At 42.4% G+C, this 19,981-nt stretch overlaps 1 protein-coding gene across 1 annotated transcript; it reads left to right on the top strand.

Annotated features, from left to right (window-relative positions):
- The first annotated feature begins 1,538 nt into the window (after positions 1-1,538).
- znf703 (zinc finger protein 703) lies at positions 1,539-7,195 on the top strand. Its single transcript, XM_028798798.2, has 2 exons — positions 1,539-2,176; positions 5,176-7,195. Exons 1-2 carry the CDS (start codon positions 1,934-1,936, stop codon positions 6,643-6,645), a joined length of 1,713 nt encoding a protein of 570 aa, XP_028654631.1. The 5' UTR covers positions 1,539-1,933; the 3' UTR covers positions 6,646-7,195.
- The last annotated feature ends 12,786 nt before the right edge of the window (positions 7,196-19,981 follow it).

The raw sequence follows: 19,981 nt of genomic DNA on the forward strand, positions 1-19,981 counted from the left end.
ATGTTAGAAATGATAAATGTTTGAGAATATATTTCTAAAAGAAAGCAAATCCTTATATATTTTGTAGTGAATTTGAAGCCCATTACATATTTAGAGTGCACCAAAGGATTGCTTTTCATGTACTAAGAGGTTCTCAACACATCATAGCTTAGGCACAAGCACCAGGACGTGTGAATGTGTTTATGGGTGGTGAGTGGGTGACAAGAACAGTGTGACAAAGATACTGTCCTAAAAGTGTCAGGTGAGGACTGTCAGGGCCCCGGTGCCATTAAGGAGAGATCAAGCTGGGCAACTTGGCCCTCGTAAAATGTCTGAATTCATCGCTTGATGATGATGGTGCCATTTGCATAGCACTTCACACCTCCTGAATTGCCCCAAGTGCCTCACAGATCATGGGAACCGATGTGCGTCTCATCTGCCCTAAAAGTGGGGTGCCTCATCAATGCACTTGTGAGTCACAGACATGGCTTAAGCATACACTCCCTCATTCCTGAAACTCTGAACAAACTAAGAAAAAGCAGATGACAAACGAGATGAACATTAAAAAACACATCACATGGCATAACTTGATTGCCAACACTTACGCCAACTGACACAACTATGGCTCACCCCGAATGACAAAAGGTGCCTGAATTAAACACTAGAAGTGGCTGTTCTGGGCACACCCATGTCTCAGGCCACTCTTTCCTTTATGCTGAATTACAGGAGAGCATAGCGACCACAAAGGAGAGCAAACAGAATTAAAGTCACAAAGACAGGCAGGGACTTCCAGTGTGACGTGAGCCGAGAACCTGCTGCTTTCAGTTCAGCTCAGCCTTTGTTTTTCTGCGCAGGCTTTACAGAAGAGGTGGGCTTAGGGTCACTTGAACGACAGAGCTTTCTCTGATCTACTCGTTTTTGAAAGTGCTAATGTCCACAACCTTTATCGACTCTTCTGCCGCGAGAGATACGCCTAACACTGTCTTGCCTTGGCGTGAAATGTGGAACGGATTTGGATAAGGCGCGGGTTAAATATATGGCTGCTATGCATTCGCGCACCCCCATTGAACGGAACAGGCTGACATACAACGAGCCGCAGAAAACGTGCGTTTTATACCAAGTTTAATAAATATAACATGGATTTTTAAAAACCATTTAAAAGCGGTGCGTTTTTCCTTTTCTTCTCAGTTACAAGTATACTGTATTCCAGTGCAGACGATTTCAATCTACTCGAACAGCAATAAATTCCCAAGTGCTGGAGGTCGGAGTTGCTAATGAGAAGGTTGGGCAGGACTAACCCCCACACCCCCCTCCCATTTCTTTTTTTCTAGCGAAGGACACGGGACTCGGTGTAAGGACAGCCCATTAGCCCACCGCCCAGTCCAATTTAGTCACGGCGGCCTTGCCTCCCTCCCTCCTGGTGAAGGCGTAGGACGCAACAGTCTCCGCCCCCGATTCCCCTTGGCTCGTCGCAAAATGGCCACACCCTCTGTCGCTGATTGGAGCGCGGCGCAATTACTTTGAAGTTTTGCCTTTCTGATCCTGTGATATTTGAAGTGTTGATGGATTAGGAGGCATGTTTGTTCAGAAAAAGCTGAAGAGAAAGGGAACGGAACGGAGCACCTCTACATCGCAAGAAGCGCATCCGCTTGGCTCTTTAGAGCTCCGTTTAAAACGCTTATCATGAGTGGTTCAGCAGATTAAGGTCCCAGTTTCGCAAGGACGGACTTGTGCGACTATAAGTGCGAACCTCTCTCGACATCGGTGCGGTGGACTTGTGCATAGTGCGCGGACGGAACGTTCGGCTCGATCACCGGATCAGCTCTCAGTTCTGCTCAAGGACGGTCACTCTTCTTGTTCAAAGGACGGACACCCGACGCGGCAGAAGGCGGAGAGGAGAGAGGGGGGCTCTTATCACGCCTGAAACCTTGCTCCTCAGCCCCGAAACCTCCAAATGAACGATTCTCCTTTTGGATCTATTCACAGTAGGACCGCGGAAAGCACCGGCCAGAACGACAGCCTCTCACCCCGACCCTCAAAGAAGAGCGCCCCCGTTTCTTTTCTATCTCCCTCGGATCCTATTAGACAGGCGAAGCGACTCCCGATTAAGGTGCTCAAGATGCTGACTGCGCACAGCGGACATCTCCTTCACGCCGAGTACCTCCAGCCGCTGACCTCCGCCCCGGTCAGCATTGAGGTAATTGAGTGCCGCCGGACACACCGGGAAAGCGGGGTACTCGTCAGACAGCTCGTGCTATGTTTATATATGATGTCCTTTTCTTTTACTAGTTTGGCATACGGCTACTATTTTGTATAAAGTTTGTTTTTTCTGCATCGTGTGTATTTTCGGAAATAAAATACTACCTTCAAGTTACGAGTGTTAGAATTGGGATATCAAATCGTCTGACATCTGTGCACGGGGAATAAGAAACCTTTCAAATAGACTTTGGGGTGCATTCAATTTTACAGTGTTTATATCTCCATCTTCGAATGCGTTAGCTGTTCAAGTATTAATTTAGAAAATGGGGATGCGAATTTGCGCGATGATGTATTATTGTAGTACGAATACTCTTTACTTGTGATATTCTTGATTTGACGTTAAACACTATAAAATATGCGTACTTTTACCTCAAATCTGTTTGCGTTTTACACCAGCAATCACAATGTCGAATACGATACATGAGATCAGTGCGATCGAGACTAATCTTGTTCTGCGCTGTACCGCGGAAGTGCCGACAACTGAATTGGACCAAATTTATTATAATTTCATAACTTCATCACCCTTGCAGTACGTTGAAAAGATCGTTTTTGTAGAGCGCATGAAGCGATCGCCTTGTTTAACGTTAATGACATTTCGTGCTTCGTAGTATCTGCCATCGCTGCGGGCGTTCGTGTTCTTTTCCGTGATCGGAGCATCCCCTCAAATCACAGAGAAAACCGCAGAATCAGAAAACGTTAAAGACCCAATTCTTACATTCTGTAAAAGAAAATGACGCCTGGACCAAAGTTTTTGAAACAGGGACTGGCTCGGATTTTCCGTCTTGCCGACATGACAAGTTTTGTTACAGCTATCATGAATTCGAATGTTTCTATCGTTTTCCGATTTGTATCTTCTTGAGCAGATACTAACCTTTAGGGTGTGACTGTTAATGCAAAAACGTGTCTTTGTGTCTGTGGTTTTGGTGATATGCTGCGGTGTACTTTTGCATTAAAGAAAAATTCGGCCACCCATAATTATTACGGGAATAATCCAACATTCAAATATTTATGTCTGCGTGCAAGAAAAATGTACATATTTGTTGCTTTATTTTCGTTTTGTTAAATTTCAAATACTGTATAGCCGAATTCTCATAAGATTTGTGCCTGGGCCGGGGGGCTGTGCGCACGTGACATCTGAGACGTTGAACTTGCTTCACCCGGAGATAAAGATCGCGGGTGTAAACGTGCTTGTCAGGCTGTCGCTTTTTATATCTGCCTTTCGCAAGGTCGGACACTTTAAACGGGGACGGAACGTGTGTTAATTGTGAAATTGAAGGCTATGCGAGTAATAAAATCAATCACCTGTCCATCAGTCCGTTTTATGAAACTGAAGGAACGTGGCGAGTTTAACTCGGCAGAATTCGGTGTTAGATAGGCGCCGAGCTTGAATGGTGTACGTTCACCCACTACTTCTGGGCCAGTTTTCGTTGCCTATAATTTGCTTCAGATAAGGTTGTTGAAGAAAACAAAAGTGCCCAGAGACTATACAGGCACAAACGAGGGGAGCGAGCGAACTCCACCCAGGTTTCTGGAGCTGCGATGCGCTGCGCCACCATGTCGCCGCCGCCTTTCTTATAGTTCCGTTTATTTCACACAAGGATCATCATCTTGTACATTTACCAGTTTTCCACCCCATTTAAGGCACGTCAATCACTTTTATGCCCGGATTTAGCCCAGACACGCATATAAACAGGTTTACGATCTAGCGCAGACGCGCCGGAGTTTTATATTGCAGTCTACCGATTTGTATTTTATCTTCGCTTGTCTTGCTCTCGGAACATAAAAACGCGGCTTCGTCAGCCCCCTCCCACCCAATAATAAAAAAGAGCAAGTATCCAGACATCTGAATTTGAAAAAAAACAATTATTCATTACATTTATAGAGGGCGGTTTCCCAGGCGATCGTCCAGGTTTTCCTTCTTATCCGGTCCCCGTAGAAAACTTTCAATTATAAGCTAACATTGTCTTTTAGAAGACGCTCTAAGTTAACCCGACACGTGCTAGTCTGGGGGGTGATGGACTGCCTTCTTGTCCCCAATGCTTCACGGCATATGCTGTGGTACTGAAAACGGAGCGGCTGGACAAATCGGAGGGGACACATGCGACACGCATCACGAAGGGGCAAATTAGGAAGAAGTGGGGTGGGAAGGATCTTTTCTTTCTTTCTTTGTAAAATTGCAATTCATTCCATACATCTTTCATAAGCTCATTTATTAAGTTCATCATGATATAAACATAAACCTTTCAATTATGTGAAGAGAGCTTTATATCAGTATACACATATAGAAATTTATATTTTTCTTTCTTTTTTGTTGCTATTCATTACACACCATTGCCATAAGGTCACGTCTTATTAAGTTTCCCCTGATATGTATATACGGCACTTTTGTATAAAGAGTGTTTTGTATGAATATATTAATGACGGCACTATAGCATTAAAGAAAAGTTTGAGCCCCAATTCAGTTCAATTCAATTGATTTTTGTGGAGCGCTTTTCACGAAGCGCATAGATATTAATATTGCAATTATGGGAAATCCCATGCGGTATTCTGGACAGCATAGAGTCCAACAGATATTTGATGTAAAGATGTGAAGGTTGGATGAATGGGTGACTGCAATGGACTCGTTGAAGGACTGGCACCGTGCCCGCTATTGTGTACTGCCTTGCGCCCAGTGCTATCCCTGTGACCCTGAATCGGATGAAGTGATTGATTTGTTATGGCGCAATTGGTGACAGCATCTCATGTTTTTGCTGGCAGTCTCTCCCATCTCCATATGACCCTAAGTTAGAAAAACAAGATTGATGAGTATGCTATGTTTTCCTTAAAAGGTGTATAAATCAATCCACAGTTTACTAAAAAAAAATATTTAGAAACTTTGGGTAGCATTGATTGGCACTTGTAATTAATTCTTCTCTCTCTTTTGCTTTCAAATTCTAGCTGGATGCAAAGAAAAGCCCCCTGGCACTTCTTGCACAGACCTGCTCTCAGATTGGCAAGCCGGATCCCCCACCTTCGTCCAAGCTTAACTCCGTCACTTCCAGTGGTGTCAGTGAAAAGGATTCCAGCAGTAGTCGGCAGTCTGGGGGGAGCCTTAAGCTGGCAGGTGGGGATCACCACCAGTCCATGGAGGATAAGTCCAGCTTCAAACCTTACTCCAAATCGACAAGTGAGAGCCGGAAAGATCCGGGCGGCTCAAGTTCAGGCGGAAATGGCGACAAAGCTGGATTTCGAGTGCCTAGTGCCACCTGTCCCCCATTTCCACCGCACGCTGCCTCACCCAGCTCTAGGGTGGGCTCCCCTCAACAACAGCCAACAGCAGCTCCTCCGTTACAAGCGCAGCACGGGGAGTCCAAAACAGCAGGCGGTGAATTGAGTGGACAGGACAAAAAAGAGCAGGAACTACCCAAATCCAATGTGGACAATGCACAGATTGCCAACTCGAGCCTCACCAGAGCCAGCGCCAACTCCAGCAATGCTAGCTCCGAGAACAGCCCACAGCACAGCAGCGAGGGCAAACCAGACACCGGCCTGAGCGCAGGTCACGTAGCCCCCGTGTCGCCTTACAAAACGAGCCACTCTGTGTTTCCGCTGCCGTCCTCTAGCTTGGGATACCATGGGTCCATTGTGGGGGCCTATGCCGGATATCCTTCTCAGTTCGTACCAGGGCTGGATCATGCCAAGTCCAGCCTCGTGGGGGGGCAGTTGGCTGTCCCCGGAAAGCATCCTAGTTCTAGCCCACTCACTGGGGCCTCTCCTCCATCGTTCATGCAGGGATTATGCCGGGACCCGTACTGCTTAACCTACCACAATGCCTCCCACCTTGCAGGCAGCAACTGCTCTTCCTGTGTCCATGATCCATCCTCCTCTTTAAAACCGGGCTACCCATTGGTATACCCCACACATCCTCTTCATTCTATCCACCCCACTGCCTTATCATCGAGCAACACGGCCACCCTGTCTGGGCACCCCCTCTACACCTATGGCTTTATGCTCCAAAATGACCCAGTGCCTCATATATGCAACTGGGTGTCTGCCAGTGGACCTTGTGACAAACGCTTTGCCACCTCAGAGGAACTTCTTACCCACCTGCGGACCCACACTGCCCTGCCAGGGGCAGATAAGCTCTTAGCAGGGTATCCCACCGCCAGCCTGAGCAGCGCAGCCTCTTGCCACCTCCACCTCCCTCCAGCCGGGCCAGGCAGCCCAAACACGTTGCCGGGATCCTTCTCTATGAGGAGTCCGCACACCTTGGGACTAAGCAGATACCACCCTTACAGCAAGACTCACTTGCCCACGGCCAGTGGACTGCCAATGCACACGTTACCGGCCACAGCTGGGCCCTACTATTCTCCGTATGCCTTGTACAGCCAGAGACTGACGTCAGCATCTGCCCTGGGCTACCAGTAGGGACTGAGGGACACTGGGATTTTTAACGTTTGTCACCCCACTACGACTGGCGACTATTTATTTCTTGGTATGTTTGGCCTCATAGAGAGCAAATATCAAATATGCATTATTTCATCCAGTCCGCCCTGAATCAAGAAAAGTACGCTCAAATACAAATGAGTTTGGTTTTATATAGATATATATAATTTAAATGTTTTCCTGTCTTTTTCCAACTTTTTTGACTCATTTGTTTTATCTTTTTTTTTTTTTTTTTTTTTTTTTGTGGGTATCTTGCATGAGCTGACCTGTTGGTACAACGACCTTGATGACCGACTGACTGACTGACTGTTTTCTTTTGAAATTCCATTTATTTTTAATTTGTACATTTGAAAGAGACATACTATTTTTTTGTAATGCTTTTGGGGGAAAGAAATCAAGCAAAACTGACAAAGAACAAAATACCCCAAAGATGTTCAACAAGATGATGGCAGTGCTATCCAAAAACAAATAAAATGAAAAAAAAAATGGGAGGTCTTATTTTGTTAATAAATGAAAACTTGATTATATTTAACTTTTCAGTTTCCTTGTGTATATTTTGATGATTTATATTTTCTTTGCTGTTTCAGCTGTTCTTTGTATTTGCCTGTCATATTTGCTATAAAAAAGCTCTGTTGCACATCCTCCATTTATACATTCACACATGCAGGCATATATGCATAAAACACTCCATACACATGCAGAAAACAGGGGAGAGGTTTGTGTGTGTTTAAGTATATTTAAACGTTTTACAGTTGAATGTGTAAATCTAGAAAGTGTCTGTCTATATATATATACATACATACATACATACATGTGTACGTGTGTGTATATATATAATATCATAAATTTGTGTGCATTTATGGATATAGAAAGATTTTAATTGTATGTATGTATGTATGTATGTATGTATATATAATATATAAATACTGTATTTAGCATAACTATTTTTACATACACATTTATAGTGTGTGTGTATATATATTTTATATATTAATATAATATAGTATATGGTGTGTGTGTTTATACAATGTAACATTTTCTAACCCAATGTGTGTGTGTGTGTGTAGTAGTTAAGACTTTGGACTTGACTTCAGTCCCTGAGGTTGCTGGTTCAAATCCTGCTACTTCCTCTGAGTGTGACAATGAGCAAGTCACTTCACCCGTCTGTGGTCCAACTGGAAAAGCAGCTGCAATGTAAGCAATTGTCATCCTAAATGTTGTAAGTTGCCTTGGATAAAGGTGTCAGTCTAATAAGTAAATGATAATAAAAACATGGTTAATTCACTTGAGGAGTGTGGGAGGTCAGACCCTATCCTGGCAGCATCAGACATAAGACAGGAAGCACCTGTGGACAGTGTGCCAGTCCATGGCACTGGATTCTGCTGCAGAAGCTCTGTTTAAGGCAAGAACTGACCCTGAGTGGGGTGCCACTCCTTCACAGATCATTTTTTAAATAGATCACTTTTTTTTCTTTTCTTTTAAATACAGTTACCATTCCAAAGGGCAAAGGACTTGCTCCTGCAGAAATATTGAAGCAGTGGTACTATTTGAACCTGTCACCATCTTAGGCTTAAGGAGTTGGAGTGGTTTGGTGATGTCATTTTGCCACACAAAGGAAGGGTGATCACCACTTCATTGGTCATTTAAGGGTGATCACCACTTCATTGGTCACAGAAATGTTTGTTTAGCTCCGCAGATCACTGTGAGGGCACAGAGTGACCTGCTGCACATGCGATGTAATTTGTTACACTACCTGTGTATTGGTAACACATGGCAGTGTTGAGCTCTAGCCGTTCTCCAAATGCTTTACATACTCATTAAGAATATTCTATATAGTATTATTATATTCTTGACTGTGTTGTAAAGTATTTGGGTTGTCAAGGGTAATAAAAAAGATATGTCGCAATATAATAGGAACATAACCTCAGTGCTTTCCTGTATCACACCAAGTGCACTCTTTTATTTGAGCACAGCTCAAAGTTCCCAAAGCAGTCAGGCGAAAAGACTCGAGGAGAAGAATTCAACATATCATGGAAGTGTGTTTTTACTAGGAGATGCTTCAGGAAAACCGTTTGAACTCTCTGAAAGTTATGTGTCACAAAAGCAAGCCTTCTATCTGGAAAAAATAGGGCTTCTTCTCTCATTCCTTTGTTAAATGCAAACCAAATATTATTTAAAATATTTTAAGCTGGATTAATTTTAGTTACTAATTTTGGGTCTACGACAATATAAAAATGTGGACGCATGCTATTTATGCCTTTGCATACTATAAACACTTAGCTGGCAATGGCCATGGAATTACGATGATCAGTCTGTTGTATGTAGTGATCTATCTATCTCTCTTAGATATACAGAAAGTCTTTGCACTCAGCTATTGACTCACAAACACAGTCAATAAGTAAGCAATCACACACAAACAGGTATAAGTGATCAGTTCTTACAGTAGATGTCTGTGTACAATTTAATGTCATTACACTCACACATGCAGACATGTAGACATGCACTTGAACTGAGGTTGAAATAGCTAAGGAGTTAAGGCAGGCCTGTAGATGGCGCTATCTTAGACCCATTTACTTAAAGGACTGTGCAATTCTAACCAAAGAAATGAAGTTCAGTCCAGACCACCTCTGGTCAGTTCCAAAGGGTGTAGGACATGGTCACTTGACTTGGTCACTTAGGGGTTTATGTACTAGTAGTTGAGGGGATGTGATTTTCTGGCAAGGTGATGGAGCCTGATAATCAGTCTATTGTTATGCATGTCTGGGTAGCCTACAGAATATTTAATTACTTCACCTACTACTACTACTACTACTACTAATAATAATAATCATAATAATAGAGTAGCCCCCATTTAATATATCAAATCCCCAGATTCCTGAATTACTTTCCGTGTATTCTTTTGCCATAGTGAGCTGTACAATTGGACTGACCCATTGACAGCTATCTGTTGTATACTGTATACTGGCGTTGCTATCTCTCCGAGTATATCTATTATATAACACCTTTCTTGCAACTGAAAAGGGGAGGAAGGAAGGATAAAACCAAATGGTGACTATCTGATGGATTGATCGATGAATCAGGCTTTATTTTATACAACCGTTTCCACTGTGACTACTGTATCAAAGTACTGTACAGGTAATGCAAGATGACCTAAAGAGTATTTCATCCATTTGCTTTTCCATCGTGCTGTTTTAAATAAACACATACACACACATATATACAGTTCAAAGTTCAAACTTTTCAGGGATTTGAGTTACCCTGAATAGGGTGCCAAGATGGCGACAGTCCATGCTTTTGTCAATTAAGTCATTCTCATTAATGGTAACACTTTAGTTTACGTGCTATAAAAATGCATCTATTACTCATTTACTCTTATATAACGAGACATTCAGAAGTGGTTCTTTGGGTTTCCATAACACTTACAAAGCATCAGTGAAGTGTTTATTCAGTTCTGCAATGTCACCTACTAACAAAACGTCACTTTGGAGTCATCTATGATGGCTTAACTGAGACACATTTCCCTTGATTTTACGTATTTAGTATAAGACTTGTAAATCCTTCATATTAACAAGTCATTTTACCATCATGTCAATGTGACACGCTGCACAGAGATGAATAACCTACTACATCTACTGAAGACCCAAAGAAATGTTTGTTAAGGTCTTGTTATATATCAGCAAATGAGTAATAGGTGCATTTGTGCAGTACCCAAGCTAAAGTGTTACCTCATAAACCATTCTTGTATGGGTTCACAGTAAGAGGAGTTGTTAAAACTGACAAACTGATGTCTGATTTTATGAAATGTAATAGAAAAATGTGAAAATGACTTATAAGCACTATGGGAGCTGAAGTATCTTGGCAAGCCTTTCTACTTTTTTGTTTGCTGGACGGAGACTTCAAGATGTCTTACTTAACAGTTAGAAAGCTGCCTGCGCTCCTCCGTCGAGGCAGTAAATAGAGAGGCTGGTGACAGTGTCCACATCGCTGACACATTACTGGGATTGGAACATTAGTGTCGGTCACTGTGTGGTTAGCGGGAGCCATTAGCACATCACAACAGAAATGAGAACACTACTGGCTTATGGGAAATCTGATCACATTTAGAGAGGATCTGCTTTTTATTAGTCATAGCCAGCATGTTTAGTAAGTTTAAAGGAATACTTCACCTAAAAATGATATACTTTTTCTACGTTACTATGTGAACATGTGTGCTAATGTGTCTTATTTAAAGGTGCACAAGGTATAAAATCTCTGCAAGCTGTAATTGTTTCCTTGTGTGTAATGTTTTTATAAAACATCGAAGACTGATGTGTTTTAAAAGGAATACTCCACCGAAAAATTACATTTTTTATATGTTACTTAAACAATGTAGTTTGTAGTGGTGGGCAAAAAAATATATAATCTGATGTTTACGTGGAGAAAGGAAATAGCAAAGTTTTGAAAAGAACTGGACAACATCAAATAATATCAAACTCATACATGAAGAAATGTCAAGCCTCTTCACATGCTTTTGAATTGAAGACCTGCATTTTCCCCTCATTCATTGGTCAAGAGTCCTGTGTTCAATTTAAAAGCGCAACTCCGCTTGAAGGACATCCTGTCTATGGACGTCTTACAATGTCCAGAGGTATTTATTTAACAATTTTCTAGCAAAAAATACATATTTTACATGTTCCAAGCATACAACTGGATGACTTGACAAGAGGGTTATGTGACTCGAGTAACGGGAGATTTTTTTCATGGATGTTTAATATTGATGGCTATTGTTAAGTGTTGGTCACCACTGGGTCCTGCTCTATCAAAAACTCATTTGTCTTTTCTCCACAAAAACATGAGCTTAAAATTTGTTCTCAGCTAGCACTACAAACTACATGGATTATGTAACATATAAAAAATATATAATTTTTGGGTAGAATACTCTTTTAAGAATGCTTCAGTCTCTGGTGTTTTATATAAAGACTACCCACAACGAACTAAATAAAACTTGCAGAGATCTTATGCTGTGTACCAATATAAATAATACACACAAGCACACATGTTCACAAGCTGGCAAATTTATATATATATATATATATATATATATATATATATATATATATATATATATATATATATATATATATATTAAAGTAGACAACAACAATGACAACAACGATGAATAATGTCTTACTTGAATCATTCCTCCTTTGTCCTTACTGCTTTTGAATTTGCTTTGCTTTACAGTTTTCATCTACAGTTAAATTATCATTTATTATCATTATCATTATAATTTTTGTTTACCAGCCCTGTAGACGAGTGCAACTACATCACTGACAAATCAAGGAGTTTTAAAAATGTGCTGAGATCTTGGCAACCAACTATTAAAAAAGGTTATGTGTCGCCACCTAGTGGAAATTATGTACAGTAGCAAGAAAGAAGTTCAGTCAAAAACAGACTTTAAACCTTCAAAGCTTTACAGGGTCAATATTGGCTGCTGTACTTCAAATATCAGAAATGTGGTACATTTGTTTTTAAGCTATTTAGTTATAGATATATGAATATATCCATCTGCCCATCATTATTCCATTTTCTAAATCTAATTTCCCAGTAAGGAAACATGTTTCCCTGTACAATGAAATTCTTTCTTTGCAGTCCACACCAAATGCCAAACCAACGTATAAAGATAAACATAAATAATAAGTAGCAGACAGATAATAAGTAACGGAGGCAGCATAAAGTATAAAAACAGAATAGAAGTATAAAGTGAAGTATAAAGTGAGGTGCATCATGGTTATAAGCTCCAGTCAGTTATTTAGGACTCTAATGGCCTTTGGAAAGAAAGAGTTCTTTTGCCTGGAAGTCCTGCATCTCATACTTCTATACCTCCTGCCTGAGGGTAGAAGTGTGAACAGTTCGTCTGGGGTCATTGAAGATTGAGGCAGTAGATGCTCTGCAGAGAGTGCAGTGGGGTCCTGGTGATCTTCACAGCAGTCTTTACCACTCTCTGCAGGTGTTTGCAGTCCATAGCAGTAGTGTACGGTGATGCAGCTGGTCAAGATGCTTTCAACAATGCAGCTGTAAAAGTTGCCAAGGATATTAGTTGACATACCAAGAAAGTACAGCCGCTGCTGAGCCCTCTTGACCAGCTGTGTGGTGTTAAGTGTCCAAGTGAGGTCCTCACTGATGTAGATGCCCAGGTATTTAATGCTGCTCACCCTCTCCATTTCAAGCCTTCAGATGAACAGTGGCCGGTGAGGTCTCCTCTCCTTCCTCATGTCCATTATCATCTCCTTCATCTTGTCTGTGTTGAGGGTGAGGTTGTTGTCCTCACACCATGACGCCAGACACCAGTGAGGCGTCCTATCACTGCAGTGTCGTCTGCAAATTTTAGGATGATGTTATCTTTGTGGGAGGCGATACAGTCATGGGTGAACAGGGTGTAGAGGATGGGGCTGAGGATGCAGCCCAGTGGGGTGCCTGTGTTTGTGATAATGGTGGCTGAAATACTATTACCAATCCTGACAGACTGGGGCCTGCCAGCCAGAAAGTCTAGGAGCCAGTCACAGAGGGTGGGGAGAAGGCCAAGTGCAGACAGTTTATGGGTGAGTTTATGGGGGATAACCGTGTTAAAGGCGGAGCTGTAGTCAACAAAGAGCATCCTGATTTAGGAGTCTTTGTTCTCCAGATGGGAGAGGGAATAATGTTGTTGGGCCAGTAGGCATACTGCAAGGGGGTACAGAGTGTCTGGTATGCTGCTCTGAATGTGGGCCAGCACCACTCTCTCAAAACACTTCATGATAATTGGAGTGAGTGCTACTGGCCTGTAGGCATTCAGGCAGGTGGGTGGGCTTTATTAGCAAGGGGTGCAATGATAGTAGTCTTAAAGCAAGGCAGAACGATGCTCTGACTGAGGAAAAGGTTGAAGATGGAGTAGAGAACATCAGCCAGCTCGTTGGCACAAGCTCTGAGAGCCCGCCCAGGAATGTTGTCTGGTCCAGCTGCCTTACGGGGGTTGATCCTCCTTAGTTCTTTGTGTACCTGACCTGAAGAGACCATTGGGGGAGCAGAGGAGGGGTTGGGTGGTCTGGGTGTGTATGTGCCTCCACTCTGTGCTGTTGCTGGATGTCTCAAAGTGGGTGTTGAAAGTGTTGAGATCATCTGGCAGACTGTCTGTGGAGCTGATTGTGCTGATGGTGGTCCTGTAGTCTGTAATCTAAGTAATTAATTAGTAATGTAATCTAATTAAATTAATCTAAGAGGTGTTTTCAGGACATCATTGAGTATCGTTTGTCAATGTTTATTTGTTTATTGATTTATTTTATGGCATTTAATTGTAATTTATTCTCAAAATTGACAATTCTCTAAACTGACATTGACAACATTAAAAAAAACATTAAAAAAACTATAAATACAGGTACTACTCTTAATAGTGCATCATTATGCAAGTTGAACTTTTTGAATACAGAGAAATACAGCCATATTATGTAGCTCTTCACAGATAGACTCATCCACCCTGGCATGTTATACATTTTCAATTAACTTCAACACAGCATGCTGGCATTTAATGGTGGCACAGAGTCTGCCATCAATGCCAGCTATGGGAAGTCTGCATGTGCTCTTGGGTTCACATCAGGAATCCCAGCTTCTTACCCCTGTCTGTTCATATGGTACCTCTATAACTGATCTGTGTACCCTAGCATTCTGACCCTGCCTGAGATCTTTTGCTGCCAGCATAGCTCTACATTGAGCTGAAAGAAACAGGTTTATAAAAATGGATGAACTTCAATGCTCCTCTTGACCCTAACCAGGAAAGAATGTGTTAAAATGGGAAGGTGGACTTGTTTACCTAAGTATTGTATATTTATTAGGAATGTGGAACATCATGCACTATCCTGGCTAGAAGGAACCCAAGACATCAAAAAAGCTTTGAAGAGAATGGCAGTGGGCTGCACGATTGGCCAAATTAAACAAAATGGTCCTGAAACATCGGGCATCTTAGGGACTTCTTCTTCTTTCGGCTGCTCCCGTTGGAGGTTGCCACAGCAGATCATCTTCTTCCATATCTTTCTGTCCTCTGTATCTTGTTCTGTTACACCCATACCCTGCATGTCCTCTCTCACCACATCCATAAACCTTCGCTTAGGCCTTCCTCTTTTCCTCTTTCCCTGACAGCTCTATCCTTAGCATCCTTTTCACAATATACCCAGCATCTCTCCTCTGCACATGTCCAAACCAACGCAATCTTGCCTCTCTGACTTTGTCTCCCAAACATCCAACCTGAGCTGACCCTCTAATGTCCTCATTTCTAATCCTGTCCATCCTCGTCACACCCGATGCAAATCTTAGCATCTTTAACTCTGCCACCTCCAGCTCTGTCTCCTGCTTTCTGGTCAGTGCCACCGTCTCCAACCCATCTCACTACCGTCCTGTAGACCTTCCCTTTTACTCTTGCTGATACCCGTCTGTCACAAATCACTCCTGACACTCTTGTCCACCCATTCCACCCTATCTACACTCTCTTTTTCACCTCTCTTCCACAATCCCCGTTACTCTGAATTGTTGATCCCAAGTATTTAAACTCATCCACCTTCACCAACTCTACTACCCACATCATCTTAGGGACTCCAGTGTGGAAACTTAATGGATGAGCGTACCAACAGCAGAAGTCATTCAGCCTCTTTTCAAACTCTGGTCTAAACTCCATTAATCCTTAAGATTCTCAATGGTAACCCCTTTTCACGCAAATGACATTTTTTCAATCAACTAACATACTGTTATTTGTTTATTATAAGGGGGGACACACTGTACATATACAATATACGTTCTCAAACCCACTTAATCCAATTGAGGCTGAGGCTACCTCAACAGGCACTGGGCATCAGGAGGAAAACAATCCAGACAGGGAGCCAATGCATTGCAGGGCAAATCATCATTTTAGTTTTGACGGACGGTCAGGCCGTTTCCCGGCTGGGAGGCTGTTGCAATGGAAGGACTGGGGGAGCTGATGTACATAAGGCACTGCCTCCCTCGGAGCACTACATAGTAGCCCTCCTGGGTATCAGCAGCACCTTGGATTCCCAAAGGGCTCCAATGGAGTTGGAGTTTGGCACAGCCCTGTTGGGTTCTGTAGGGGCAGCTAGGGGGAGATGCAGAGCCATACATTGGGTTTCCGCCTGGGAGTGCAGATAATACCGATGAGCCACCTGAAGCGCTTCCAGGTGCAGCATAAAAAGGACCGCCTGACTTCACTCAAGAAGCCAAATTTGGGAGGAAGAGGACGATGTTTGCCAAAGGAGGAGTGAAGGTGGAAGACAGCGACAGAGAGAAGGAGTGGAAAAGTGTTTATACTCTTATGCTGTGTACTGTGTGCTGGGACTGTGCAGGGGAAAACAATTTGGGAAGCATTTTCCCACACTTAAATGGTCTTGTGCTTAGTGTCTGTCTGTGTCGGGTTTGGGGAGCTGGTGGCTCTACAGTATACATGGCAGATTTTATTAATAAGTCAGAAACAAGTAAACTTGGATGACTTGATTCATCCAATTCAGGTAATACCCTCCATTCATCCATCCATTGTGGTTGTCCGAGGTACAGAAGGGTTAAACGAAGGATGAATTTTGGGGTGCCCATTTACTCTCAGCCTTTTTAAACATAACAGACACACAATGGTGTAAAAATGAAAACAGTTACCACATAAGCTAAGTGGCATTGAGCTGTTGAGCTCAAAAATCGGGTTGATAAATGGAGAGCTCCTTCACTTAGGTTGTCTGTCAGTCAAGTGACAACTTTATCCGAGCTGCTGCCCTTTTAAAACCAAGGGACTGGAAGAGTCAATTGCCCTCACTGGGTGGTTTCTCAGCACTGAGGAAGAAGAACATGACAAGACAGTTAGTGGCAGTGAACCCTCTTGGCTTGGGGAGGTATCACATACCTAGGAAAAGCTTGGATGGTGACATCATCCATTCATTATTAAATTATATTTAGGACAGGCACACACTATGCAACTTAATAGCTCCCAAGTGGCTTTTCAAATTGGCACCAAATCACGAGTAAATTAAGGTTGTGAAGTCACTGCCCATGAGGCATGAGATAATTCTGAACCGATCTGTGAGGCTCACACACTCCAGAGTGCTTTTTGACATGTCAAAAAAATTCAGGCACTTTTAGCTTGAGTTCATCAGGTGTGAGATGTCATGCAAACTGATTCTGCGTTTCAATTTAATCTGACCAATCAGGAAGCGACTCTTAGCAGACCAGGCTGTGAAACATTTGTGGATGTGTGAAAAGAAGGATAAATTCACCAAGTTCTGCTAAGAGAAACATCTTTTGTATAATATTTCATGTATGAAATTTCAGGATTGGGTCTTTAATGAAGAAATATGAAGAACATTTCATAGCAGCTGCAAATTCCTGGAAGCATTGCACGCTCGCAATTCCAAGCACATATGCACAACATTGTCTTCACGGTGTCAAACTATAGAAATGCTTCACCTAGTGGTCTCATCATGAAATTGCACAAGAGGCCTCCAGCTGTTCATGAGCCCGTAAAATTGCAGTGTATGTCTGCCTCTGATCACAAAAATAGTCATTAAGTCAGAGATCTCCTGAGTGTTATGTCTATGCCATGTTTTGTTCCCTGGCTTAAGTATAGTTTCGTTTTGTTACAATTTCAGTTGTTTTTGAATTAGAATTTCGCCTTTTTTGTGTCATTTTCTAATTTTTGTTAATATTGTTTTTGAAAATTTTAAATAACTAACCAGAAGACAAGGCGTGAGCAACCAAAACAAGCAAAGATTTGTAACCAGAAGGTCAAATAAACACTGTAATAAAGCCAAAATGAAAGAGTCAAAGTCATAGTCGAACATAAGCACATCAGAAGTTGTTTACCAGGACCTCTTACTAAATAAACACACACTATTCTTTTGTTCTTTTTTCTACAAACTTGGATAGGAAGAAAGTGCCTGGGAAGAACTTAATACTTTTGACTCTGAAAGTGAAATCCAAACATTTCTCTTGTTAAATATCTAGCAACACCAAAACAAAAATCCACAAAATGGTGGCAGAACAGAATTCAAAATGGCATTCAAAAAAGACTCCTGACTTATGGAGTGCTGTTGAGATGGTCATCCCACTTTTGTACACTCTAAGCTGCACATGTACTATTAGAATTCAGCTCAAAGCTGTAATTGCTGCTAGAGGGGCTTCGACAAAGTACTGAATTAAGGATACTTGGTGAATGAGAGATTTCAGTTCTTAATTTTTAATAAATCTTTAAACCTTTCTGAGAACATGTTTTTACTTTGTCATTATGGGCTATTGAGTGCAGGCTGATGGGCAAAATTAGCAAATGTATCCAGGTCAGGTCAAGTTAGGTTGGGGACCATGTACTGGTACAATGCGTTGCCACACCCACTACATGACGAAACAGCTTGGGATCCCGGTTGGCAGCCCCCCAGGCAGACACGCGGTTCAGTTCCACCCTTCGGAAATGACCCTCTATCTACCACAGCCAGGTGTTACATAGGCGGCCCCTTGGCCTGGCCTAGCCACTTGGGTCCCCAACAATGAGGATCATGTGAGCCGGATCACCCTCAGGGAAACGCGCCACATGGCCGTAGTGCTGAAACTGACACTCCCTTATAATGCAGGTAATGTGCCTCATTTGGGACTCCATGAGCAACCACTCATTCGACACAAAATCAAACCAACGATACCCAAGGATTTTCCGGAGAGACACAGTACCAAAGGAGTCCAGTCTTTGTCTCAGGTCACTGGATAACGTCCATGTCTTGCAACCATATACCAAGACAGGAAGCACCAGGACTCTAAAGACTTGGACCTTTGTCCTTTTGCAAAGATATCGGGAGCGCCACACACCCCTTTCCAGTGACCTCATGACCCCCCATGCTCTTCCAATGTGCCTACTGATTTCATAGGAAAAGTCACCAGAGACATGAATGTCACTGCCAAGGTAAGTAAACCTCTCAACAAGGCTGACACTCTCTCTGCAGACAGACACACTGCTGATAGCTGTGCCCAAGAGGTCATTAAAGGCCTGGATCTTGGTTTTTATCCAGGACACTCACAAGCTCAGACACTCAGACTCCATTGCAAATGAAATCATCTAAAGTGTGTAGAAAGTGAAGGGGTCTGATTACTTTCCTGAACCCATTGTATTTGAGCTTGTATTTATTGCACAGTGTTGAATTTATTGTCTGTTGCAGGCACTAATGAACTACCACCAGTCTATGACAGATCTACAAGTCCGCATCTCCTTGCCCTGTGTAGAACAATAAACCTGAACGTGAGTTCTCTTATTTCACCACCTTTCATCTGAGGAAGGACGGGATGCTTGAGAGCTACAGATAAAGATATTCTCAGTGCATCCTGCTCAGCAATTGTCCTCTCATCTTTCCCAATGACCTGCTGCCTGCCACTCTGTCACTTGAGATATCCCCTCAAAGTGCCTCTAATCACATTGGGATGACTTTAAAATTTTCTAAGAAATTATCCTCAGGGCAAGCTCTGTAGTTTAAGTCTGAATATATTAACTGCCTTCCCCTGGAGATTGAAGCTCACTCACTAGTATGTTTTGCATCACTGTTATGAATTATTATTAAAATATGAAAGTGAAGTGGCACTGACCAAAACCTTGACCTGTCAAGTAAAGAGAGAACAGATGTCCACCTGGCCATCAATATTCTGTCCAACTTATTCAATTCCGGTTAACAGTGAGACCGACGTTATCCTGATAGCATCCAGAACAAGGTGGAATTTGCCACTTTCGTCAGGGCACCACTGTTTATACACCTCTTGGCATCAGGTCAGCACCATTTAGATATACAGTAGTTACCCTGCATCATTGAACCCACTCCATTCAGTTTAGGGGTTTAAACCCACAATCTACATACAATATTTGCTGATTTGATAAAATTTTAAGTAAAGAAATATACATACAGTACCACCTAAAGTGCCTCTCCTAAGGGTGTCTTTATTGAACATCTCAAAATCAAGTCTGATGGGACTAAGACACCCTCATCACAACATCTAAGCAGACTCCTCTTTGAAGGGGGGCAGCACAGTAGATACCTTCACATATACACTCTAAGAAACAAGTTGGCACAGATTACACTGCACATTCACACAAACTTGTCCTGCAGATCTCAAAGCCACCACAACAGGACTAGACTTTCTTATTCAGATTTTTATCTTGCATTTCTCATGAAAGCAGGATGGTCCTGGTCATAAATTCAGTCATTTAGTGAGATGTTTAGCCTTTAGGTGATTTCATCAGGAGATTTCATTGTTACACTCAGAGGACCAGGACACCTCCATCATAACA

The sequence above is a fragment of the Erpetoichthys calabaricus genome, chromosome 1, assembly GCF_900747795.2.
Source record: "Erpetoichthys calabaricus chromosome 1, fErpCal1.3, whole genome shotgun sequence".
NCBI classification, from domain to species: Eukaryota; Metazoa; Chordata; class Cladistia; order Polypteriformes; family Polypteridae; genus Erpetoichthys; species Erpetoichthys calabaricus.